This window comes from Pantherophis guttatus, chromosome 4 (genome assembly GCF_059756535.1).
Source record: "Pantherophis guttatus breed Tessera chromosome 4, ASM5975653v1, whole genome shotgun sequence".
NCBI lineage: Eukaryota > Metazoa > Chordata > Lepidosauria > Squamata > Colubridae > Pantherophis > Pantherophis guttatus.
In genome coordinates, this window is record NC_142066.1 from 4262365 (window position 1) to 4273337 (window position 10973).

The 10973-nt window shown below is 46.7% G+C and overlaps 1 protein-coding gene across 2 annotated transcripts; it reads left to right on the forward strand.

Annotated features, from left to right (window-relative positions):
- Nucleotides 1–1908: 1908 nt before the first annotated feature.
- On the forward strand, nucleotides 1909–10739 carry NRL (neural retina leucine zipper). 2 transcript variants are annotated; one of them, XM_060684793.2, is made up of 3 exons: nucleotides 1909–2064; nucleotides 7325–7718; nucleotides 9288–10739. In XM_060684793.2, exons 1-3 carry the CDS (start codon nucleotides 2045–2047, stop codon nucleotides 9681–9683), a joined length of 810 nt encoding a protein of 269 aa, XP_060540776.2. In that variant the 5' UTR covers nucleotides 1909–2044; the 3' UTR covers nucleotides 9684–10739. The 2 variants fall into 2 exon arrangements, with proteins under 2 accessions (XP_060540776.2, XP_087747785.1); XM_087891659.1 differs by having other exon boundaries at nucleotides 9303–10739.
- The last annotated feature ends 234 nt before the right edge of the window (nucleotides 10740–10973 follow it).

The following is a 10973-nucleotide window of genomic DNA, read 5'->3' on the forward strand; positions in this document are numbered from 1 at the left end:
TAATAATAATAATATTAATATTAATATTAATATTAATATTAATAATAATAATAATAATAATAATAGTAATAATATTAATATTAATAATAATAATAATAATAATAATAATAATAATAATAATAATAATAATAATAATAATAATAATAATAATAATAATTTTATTTCTATACCGCCCTTCTCCCGAAGGACTCAGGGCGGTGTACAGCCTATTTAAAAAACACAAGACAAACATCAATTTAAAATTTAAAATTATTAAATAAACTTGGCTCCATTTAAAACCCCAGAAATTTAAAATTTAAAAATATTTAAAATTTAAAATTTTAAAATTTAAAATTATCATGTCGATAGCCCAGCCTGGCGGAACAACAGGGTCTTCAGTGCACAGCTTCTGAACCTGTCCAAAGTTACTATTTTTGCTTCAATTCGCACAGAAAGTTAATTCTGGGCATACACAGAGTGCCGTTTTCCTACAGAGGAATTTTCTCTGGCTGTTGCTAGAAGGACAAATAACCTCTGAGCATGTTTAGACTGCCTTTTTCTCACACTCGAGAGACCCAACTTCTCAGCCCGTCCAAAACGGTTATTTTTCCTTCCGCTCCACTTCCCAAAAACTTTTTTTTTTAAAAAAAAACATATACAGTTAGTCCTCGACTTACGACCCCAACGCAGCCCCAAATTTTTGTCACCAAAATGTTTCACTTGGTGACAAAAATTTGGGGCTGCGTTGGGGTCATAAGTCGAGGACTACCTGTATATGTTTTTACGGCTCTTCTCGCCACGGTTCTTAAGCGAATCCCCGCAGGGGTTCAGTTAGTCAAGACGGTCGTTAAGTGAATCCGGGCTTCCCTACTTGCTTTTGCTTGCCGGAAGGTCGCAAAAAAAGAAAAAACGAACCGGCGAACCGGCGTTAAATGTGAATCAGTGGCTGAGCCTCTGAATATTGAGGCTGCGACGGTCGTTAAGTGCGAAACAAGCGTCGTCAATCGAGGACGAGCTATATCTGCAAAGGGGGTGATGATGGGGGAGGCGAGCTTTGCCAGCCAAGGCACCGAACTTTGTGCATGCTCAGGAGCTCAGGAACACCCCCCCGGGGGGGGGGTTTGACGACGGTATGACCTCATCGCTTCCAGCCCGTGCCCGGGGATCCAAGCCAGAACGGAGGGCTTCAAGGATGGGGGAGGGCTTGTCCAAATCAGGCTGGGAGTGATGGGCTTTGTAGTCCCATTGCATGGGAGTGCTGGGCTTTGTAGTCCCGTGCATGGGAGTGCTGGGCTTTGTAGTCCCATGCACGGGAGTGATGGGCTTTGTAGTCCCATTGCATGGGAGTGATGGGCTTTGTAGTCCCATGCATGGGAGTGCTGGGCTTTGTAGTCCCGTTGCATGGGAGTGCTGGGCTACAATTGTAGTCCCGTTGCATGGGAGTGATGGGCTTTGTAGTCCCATGCACGGGAGTGATGGGCTTTGTAGTCCCATGCATGGGAGTGATGGGCTTTGTAGTCCCATGCATGGGAGTGCTGGGCTTTGTAGTCCCGTTGCATGGGAGTGCTGGGCTTTGTAGTCCCATTGCATGGGAGTGATGGGCTTTGTAGTCCCATGCACGGGAGTGATGGGCTTTGTAGTCCCATGCATGGGAGTGCTGGGCTTTGTAGTCCCGTTGCATGGGAGTGCTGGGCTTTGTAGTCCCGTTGCATGGGAGTGCTGGGCTTTGTAGTCCCGTTGCATGGGAGTGCTGGGCTTTGTAGTCCCGTTGCATGGGGGGGGGAGAAGCGACTCCCCCCCCCCAAAAAGAGGAACTAGGAACAGGGAGCAAGTTAGAGAAAGGAAAGGGGAGGGGGGGTGGGATTGTTGGCCACGCCCCCCCGGTCTCAATCCCGCCCTCCCCATTGGCTGGCTGCTAATATATGCGGATGACGTCAGCCTCCCGGTGTTTAAAGGGAACCCCGAGGTCTGCGCTGTGTTCTTTGGGATCCTCAACCCCCCTTTAAGCGGCTCCAGCGGGTGGCAGGGCGGTCCGGACCGGACGCTGGCAAGGAAAGCAAGACCCATGGACGACCAAGCAAGCAGGTGGGCTCTTCCTTCCCTTTCTTCCCCCCCCCCCAAAAAAGAGATCTGGTGGATTGCAAAGGATCGCTTTGCGTGTTTTTCCCCCTCCCACCATCACCACCACCGGGTTCCCTTTGCCAAAGGATCGCCTTGCCTTTCCCCCCCCCCCCCGGGTCTGGAAGTTTTGTAAAGGATTCCCCCCTGCGTTTCCTCGGATCTGGGGGGATTTCAAAAAGGGATCGCCTTGCGTTTCCCTGGATCTGGACTTTTTTTTTTTTTTGCAAAGGATCCCTCTGCGTTTCCCCGGATCCGGGAGGGAGGGGGGATTTGCAAAGGGATCGCCTTGCGTTTCCCCGGGTCTGGACTTTTTTTTTTTTTTTTTTTGCAAAGGATCCCACCTGCGTTTCCCCGAATCTGGGGGATTTGCAAAGGGATCGCCTTGCGTTTCCCTGGGTCTGGGGTTTTGTTTTTTTTTTGCAAAGGATCCCCCTGCGTTTCCTCGGGTTCTCTTTGCAAAGGATCGCCTTGCGTTTCTCCGGATCTGGGTTTTTTTTTTTTTTTTGAAAAGGATCCCTCTGCGTTTTCCCAGATCTGGGGGAATTTGCAAAGGATCCCCCTGCGTTTCCCCGGGTTCTCTTTGCAAAGGATCCCCCTGCGTTTCTCCGGATCTGGAATTTTCGCAAAGGATTCCTCCTGCGTTTTCCCAGATCTGGGGGATTTGCAAAGGATCCCCCTGCGTTTCCTCAAGTCTGAGGGATTGGCAAAGGATCCCTTTGCGTTTCCCCGGATCTGGGGGGATTTGCAAAGGATCGCCTTGCGTTTCTCCGGATCTGGTTTTTTTTTTTTCTTGCAAAGGATCCCCTTGAGTTTTCTCGAGTCTGGGGGATTTGCAAAGGATCCCCTTGCCTTTCCCCGGGTCTGGGAGATTTGCAAAGGATCCCTCTGCGTTTTGCCGGGTTTCTCTTGTCTCCCGGGAGGCAGTTTTCCACCCCGTCCGCTTTCATTTCTTTTTTTTTTCTCTCCGCGATCCTTTCCTTTCCGCGCCCCTCGGGGCTTTGGATCGCAAGAGCCGGCGGGCGAGCTCCGCTTTCCCATGGAAGGATGCGCGCAAGCCGCTGCGCGGCATCCAGAGGGGGAAAGTCAGCAGGACCTGTGAATTTGGGGGATTTGGGTAAAGAAAAGTCTGATTTGGGCAAAATCCATCCTCCTTTTTAAATGACATTTTCTCAATTGAAGAAGGGGGTGGGGGGGGGAAAGGACTTCAACTCCCAGAATTCCCCCCATTTTGGCTGAGAGGGGGGGAATTCTGGGAGTTGAAGTCCTCCCCTCCCTTTTTTTTTTTTTTAAGTTGTCAAAGTTGAGAAACTTTCTTCAGGATATGAAATACTGCAAGGGGGGGGGTCTTCCCTTTATTAGACACCCCCCCTCCCTGTCCCCTATAATCCAAGGATGCCACCAAAGGATGTAGAATAAAATAGATTCTGGAAGGGACCTCGGGAGGTCATCTAGTCCAGCCCCCTTTTTTTCAAGCAGGAGAACCTATACAATCTCCGTCCGCTGACTGTCCGGTCTCTTCTTTTAAAAAAAAAAGAGAGCTTAAACCGGGGAAAAATAAAAAAGAAATAATCCGTATTTTTCTATCTTATCCTAGGTCGGTTAGGATAGGAAATTCTGGAAATTCCCACCGGTAGCTTTTGATCTGGCTTGGGATAGACGTTGCTGAGCTGCAGAAGCTCGGCAGAGAGAGGGCAATTCGATGGCGGGCGCTTGGACTTTAATCCAAGCGATTAAATGTGAATAAAGTGCAAAGCAGTGGTTTTTTTCTTGTTGTTGTTAGGATAGGACCTTCCTTGCTGTGTATCCTGGTCAGGACCGGGCGAGGGTGTGACTCAAACTATGGTTTAACTCTAGATTGTCGGCACATCGCCGCAAAACCTCCCGTGTCCATTTGGGTAGCGAGTCGTAGATTTAATCAGTGATTTAAAAAATAAATAAAACTTCCTCTGGATAATCCGTGGGTGCCACTTATTATTTTTTTTCCCCCCTCTCTCTTAACGATTTATTTCCTGGCGTCTCCGCCCAAGAATATGACATTATAAATATTATAATCGTATTTATTATTATAAAAACGAGATCATAAATGTTATAATATCGTCCCTCGACCAAATAAAAGGACAAGTGGTAGCGGTAGATGTTTCCAGCGGGGCTGGAGGAGCAAACAGGTAGTCCTCGGCTTACGACCGCGAGGGAGCCCCAACATTTCTGCCGTTAAGTGAGGCATTTCTTAAGTGCGTTTTCCCCTTCCCCCCTGCTTTTATGACCTTTCTCGGCATGGTCGTTAAAGTGAATCAATGCAGTCGGTAAGTTAGTAACGGGGTCGTTCCGTGAATCCGGCTTCTCCGTTGACTTGGCTGTGTCAAAAGGTCGCAAAAGCGGGGAGATCGCGTGACCTTGGGACACACACAGCGACGGTCGTAAATATGAACCCGTTATTGCCAAGCAGCCCGAATTTGGATCGCATGACCGTGAGGCGGGCTACCAAGGGCGTAAGAGTGAAACATGAGCTTCATCTCTGGAAGCTTTCAAGAAGAGACTGGACTGCCATTTGTCAGAAATGGTGTAGGGTCTCCTGCTTCGGCGGGAGGGGTTGGACTAGATGACCTACAAGGTCCCTTCCAACTCAGTTAATCCGCAAATCCCTGACAAGAGAGAAACAAGAGTCGATTCAAACCTTTCTGGAATCTAGACGCGAAGGAATAGGAACGAAGTTGTTTCCTGCAAATTGCCTCAGTTGGTATTCCTCCTTAAATAGGCTAAGGGAGTGGCCAATTAGCCCCAAGCCTTACTCTCGAGGAGACCTCCTCCTCAGGAGCCACTCCTGCCTTTTGGCAGCTCTGCGCGCCCGTGGATCGAGAAGAGGCTCCTCCTCTTCGTCCTCTTCACTTATGGGAGCTTCTGGAGGTTTTGAAGGCCCTGGCTGAATCCCCGCCTCCGGCACCACATCTCCTCCAGCCTCCTCATTGTCTGACTCGAGCGCCAGCTGCACAGGCTGCTGGCGCAGCACCACGCCAGCCTCCTCGCTGTCGGAATCAGCTACTAACTGCACAGGCCGCTGACGGGCCACAACACTTCGGTGCAAAAGATTATTTATTTGCCTATTTATTTATTTCCTGGCAAGTGTATCATAACTTTCAGCCAAATAATACGAGGAGAGGTGGCAGCATTAGAAGTTTTCCGCGGGGCCGGATGAGGTACAACAATGTTTGCCTGAGCAAACAGGCTAGATACAGTAGTGGCCAAAATTGTGGAAACCCTTTTGGGAAAAGTGTATTTTTGAGGTCGGATGGCTAATAACACCACTTTTTTAGGGGAAATGTCAAGATAATCCTATTCCACTGCTGGAATGGCCCAGACCTTCACCCAATTGAAAATCGACGGGGCCGACACAAGAAACTGATTAGTCAGAAGCGACCCAGCAATAAAACCCAGTTAACAGAAGCCATTATTCGATCTTGGTTTCACATTAGAACTAAAAGATTTGGTTACACTCCGTTTTAAGGACGTCATTCAGGCTAAAGGTGACACAATGAAGGATTCACTGACCTGGAGATCATTTTTTGTATATCTCGTTTTTTTCTGGGGTGATCATTTTTGTATATCTCGTTTTTTTCTGGGGTGATCATTTTTGTATATCTCGTTTTTTTCTGGGTTGATCATTTTTGTATATCTCGTTTTTTTCTGGGGTGATCATTTTTGTATATCTTGTTTTTTCTACGGTTTTCATTTTTGTATATCTCGTTTTTTTCTGGGGCGATCATTTTTGTATATCTCGTTTTTTTCTGGGGTGATCATTTTTGTATATCTTGTTTTTTCTACGGTTTTCATTTTTGTATATCTCATTTTTTTCTGTGGTGATCATTTTTGTATATCTCTTTTTTTCTGTGGTGATCATTTTTGTATATCTCGTTTTTTTCTGGGGTGATCATTTTTGTATATCTCGTTTTTTTCTGTGGTGATCATTTTTGTATATCATTTTTTTCTGTGGTGATCATTTTTGTATATCTCGTTTTTTTCTGGGGTGATCATTTTTGTATATCGTTTTCTTTCTGGGGTGATCATTTTTGTATATCTCGTTTTTTTCTGGGGTGATCATTTTTGTATATCTCATTTTTTTCTGGGGTGATCATTTTTGTATATCTTGTTTTTTCTACGGTTTTCATTTTTGTATATCTCGTTTTTTTCTGGGGTGATCATTTTTGTATATCTCGTTTTTTTCTGGGGTGATCATTTTTGTATATCGTTTTCTTTCTGGGGTGATCATTTTTGTATATCTCGTTTTTTCTACGGTTTTCATTTTTGTATATCTCATTTTTTTTCTGTGGTGATCATTTTTGTATATCTCGTTTTTTTCTACGGTTTTCATTTTCCTTCTTGATACTGTAACTACTATTCTAATAGCAAATCCTTCACAAAAGTGATTGCGTTACATTCTTGATTCAATGGTTTTTCCATTGATATATAATTTTAAGGTACTACTCAGAAAAGAAAAGAAAAGAAAAGAAAAGAAAAGAAAAATGGTGTTATTAGCTAGTTTTAGAAAATACAACTTTTCCCCAAACGTTTCCACAATTTCAGCCGCTATTGTATATTGGATGCAAAGCAGTGGTGAAATGTAAATTTTGTTACTACCGATTCTGTGGGCGGGGCTTGGTGGGGGGGTAATATGACTGAATATGAACTTTTTTTTTCTTTTTTACTTTTAAAACCATTTTTCTACAGCCTCTTCGGCTGAAGAGGTTGTTAAAAAAAATGCTTTTAAAGCCTCTGACGATCCCAGCTGACTTGCCTGATCGTCAGAGGCTTTGTTTTTACTTTTAAAAGCATTTTTTCTATAACCTTTCGGCCCAAGAAGTTGTAGAAAAAATGCTTTTAAAAATAATAATAAAAAAGCCTCTGATGATTGCGCGGCTCAGCCGGACAATGGGAGGGGGGGGCAGGGATTTTTGCTACCGGTTCTCCGAACCACCCGCCTCCATCGCTACCGGATCAGGCGATCCGGTCCGAACCGGGAGCAAAGAATATCTTTGTTAGTTATTTAGTTATTTTAGTTATTTAGTTATTTTTAGTTAGTTATTTTAATTAATTTTGTTAGTTAGTTATTTTCCTCCACACACACACACACACAGACAGAGCTAATCCATTAATCCAGATCTCTTCGCCGACACAACCGACGCACAACCGACGCACAAACACACAATCTTATCTCCTTTTCTTCTCGCAGAATGAACATCTTACCTGCCAGCCCCATCGCTCTGGAGTATCTGGATGACTTCGACCTGCTGAAGTTCGAAGTGAAACAGGAGGTGCCCCGGCCGGGGAGCAGCTCCTCCGTCACTTCCACCCCATGCAGCTCCGTACCCCCGTCGCCCACCTTCGACAAAGTGGCCGACCCCAAATCCTCCTTGGAAGAGCTGTATTGGATGGCCACGCTGCACCAATCTTTGGCGGCGGCCGCTGGCACCGGTCCGGAGACGCAGATGGTGCCAGGGCTGGATGAAGCCGTGGAAGCCTTTTTGGGGGTGCCCACGGCGGAAGGGGGTCTTCGAAACAGCGTGACCCCCCAGCTGCAGGGCTTCCTGGGGTCAGCGGAGAACTTCGGCGCAGAGCAACAACAGGTAAATCTTCCAAAAAAACCCCAAAACACGTCATTCAATATTCAATATTTGAAAGACGTATTCAATATTTGAAAGACGTCAAATATTGAATACAGCTAGTCCTTGATTTATGACCACAGAGCATGTGACTGAGGCCCTGCCCCTTTTAACGGCAAGGCAGCCATCTTGACTATCCCTGCCGCAAGGAGGCCCCTCTCTTTAAGAGAAAGGATGAATTTGCTTTGAAATTTCTTTTTTTTTGTTTGTTTGTTTTTTTAAAATTTATTCCATCTTTGCAAAGCGATTGCCTCAGCAAAATTCTGGTTGTTAAGTGAATAACCTGGTTAAGTGAATCTGGCTTCCTCATTATCTTGGCTTGTCAGAAGGTCGCCAAAAAGGGGAGAGTGTGATCCCAGGACGCCGCGGCCGTCATAAATACGAGTCGGTTGCCAGGCGCCCGAGTTCGGATCACGTGACCGTGGGGACACCACAACGGTCGTAAGTGTGAAAAATAGGCATCTGTGTCGTAAAACGGGGACCATTTGTATTGGAGAATAAGAGCTGCAGGGAAATAGAAGGATGAATCCGAGGTGGGTTTAATTAGTCTCGGCCAACAGGATCTTAATTAAGAGTCTCTGAGCATGTGCAGAGAACCAGATTGCGAAAAGCCACAGGCACCCTCTGGAAGGCGTAGCTTTTGAGCATGTGCAGAGTGCTTTTTACCTGACTGCACAGGGCAGGAGGCTCATAAATCTGGATTGTGAACATACCTCTCCCTAGAGGAGATTAAATGTTTTAGGGGGAAGAAAAATATTCTTAATTTCTCAGGATTGGAAGGTAACCTTCAAGAACGTTGCATGTTGGGTGCATGCTTGCTTATGGCCAATGGAGCTTGTTTTCTTAACCCAGTTTTTTGGATTTGTGTGACACAATAATCAGGATTGCATATTTAAAAAAAAAAAAAAAGACATGGAGGACTACAACTCCCATCTGTAGCCAGTGGCTGGGAGTGTGGGGAGTTGTAGTCCAACCACATCCGGATGGTCCAGATATTAGGGGACACGGGTTGTCTTCAGCTTGGTTACAAGCCTGAGTTCAAAGAAAGACCATATATAGGTAGTCCTTGACTTATAGCCATTCGTTTAGTGACCATTCAGTTACAACGGACCTGAAAAAAAGTGATTTATGACCATTTTTCACACTTAACAATCATTGCAGCCTCCCCAATGTCACGTGTTCCAAATTCGCGACCCCTTTAAGCGGCTTTCTGACAAGCAAAGTCTGTGGGGCGAGCCAGATTCGCTTAACGACCGTGTGACTCATTTAACAACGGCAGTGATTCACTTAACGGTGGCAAGAGAGGTCAGAAAATGAGGTAAAATTCACCGAACAAATGTTCCACAGAAACGTTGGCCTTAATTGCGGTCGTAAATGTGTCTCTATTGCGGATTACGCTTAGGGCTATCCCAAGCTGAGCCTTGCTTGTCCGTCGGCCATTTTCCCATCTTCTTGTGTGGTAAATGCCGAAACTTTAGCATCCTTTGCTCACCAAATGCGATTTTGGTTTTCCTCTTTTCCTGCCTGATACAGCTTCCTCATTTCCAGCTCCCCCGGTTGTCCGACCGCTTCTCTGACGCCCAGCTCGTCTCCATGTCGGTGCGGGACCTCAACCGGCAACTCCGCGGCTTCGGCAAGGACGAGGTGCAGCGGCTGAAGCAGAAACGACGCACCCTCAAGAACCGCGGCTACGCCCAGTCCTGTCGCTTCAAACGGGTCCAGCAGCGGCACATCCTGGAGGCCGAAAAATCCCAGCTGGCCCAACAGCTCGAATCCCTGCGGGTGGAGGTGGCCCGCTTGGTCCACGAACGAGACATCTACAAAGCCCGGTGTCAGAAGCTGCTGAACGAGGCGGCCGGGGGGCACTGCGGGGAGGGGGCCAAGCCCCCCGTCGCTCAGGCGCCTTCCATGGTGCAGTTTTTTCTATGAGCCCGCTCTGGACTTCCATTTCCATCAAACTTTGGGAGCTGCGCGGGAAATAAACTTGCCGAGAAGTTGCTTCTCCTCTTTAATCCACCAGAGGGGGACGCTGAGCCCCGTTCCCTCCCAGGTAGTTCCTTTTCCCCACCACCAGATGGCGCGAAAGAGTCTCTCGCCCATCTAGGCAGCTCTACGTGCAGACATAGTTTTGGAGATTGCAAACGGGGCGAGGCTGTTCCTCTCGAAGGCTCCTGGGAATTGTAGTTTTGCTAGGGTGTTGCCCGGTGGTCCACCTGAGGAACTACAGCCTCCAGGGTTCCCTGCGGCCCGATTCCTCAGTCTAGTGATGTCTACGATGCAAATAAGGCTGGTCCTCTGGGGCGTGTTGAGAAATGCACTTGGTGATCATTCAGCTTCCAACGGAAGAGAAATAAATAAAAGCCGAAACGGTGCTCTTCCCCGGAGCCAAAACTGGGCCAAAGAGCGAAAAAGGCAGATTTAGAAAATGTAGTTTCCAATGAAAACAGGGACCCTCAAATTTTCTGAGCAACTTGGAGGCCATATTGGAGCCTGGAAGTTGCCATAGAGGGAGGGACTTTCCCTTTCTCAAAATGGCTGCCACATTGGTGAAGCCAGGCACAAAAATGATTTGTGGGTCCAGGCGCCCAAAAAACGGCATTGGTCTGTCAACAACACGCGTTACATTTTCCCGTTTGGGTGTGAGAGTTGTGTGTGGGGGAAAAAATAAATAAATCTTTGAAGCCGCTCCAGCCACATTTGAAGAGGGCAACTCCCAGAATCCCTAGCTAGGATCCCAGAATTCCTAGCGAGGAGCTAAGAATTCTGGGAGTTGTGGTCTTCGCCTGGAGGAACGGCTGAACTGACAGCGATGCTGGGATTGGACGGTGTTATCCTGGGCCTCTGTGGGGGGATTTTGGCCAGTGTTGCGGGGAAAAACAAAAAGCGTGTGAAAAAGTGCAGCTTTGCGATGTTTGTGTTGCAAAAGGAGACAACGACGGTCACCCTTTAGAACCTGTCCAATAAAAAACGGAGTACTTTTACAAATGGCCCTTCATGTGGTTTCCTGCACTTCGGCAACATCCAGTCGTGGGATTCAGCCGGTTCACACCAATTCGGAAGAACCAGTTGGTAACTTTCTAAGCAGTTCAGAAAAGTGGTCATTGGAAGAAGTCTTATTTTTTTTTTCCACTTTACAGGGCTAATCCTGTAAGGAAGGCAGGAAGGAAACATTCTGGTGTTATTTCTAGCCTAATCTTTATTGCCTTGCTTACAGAAACT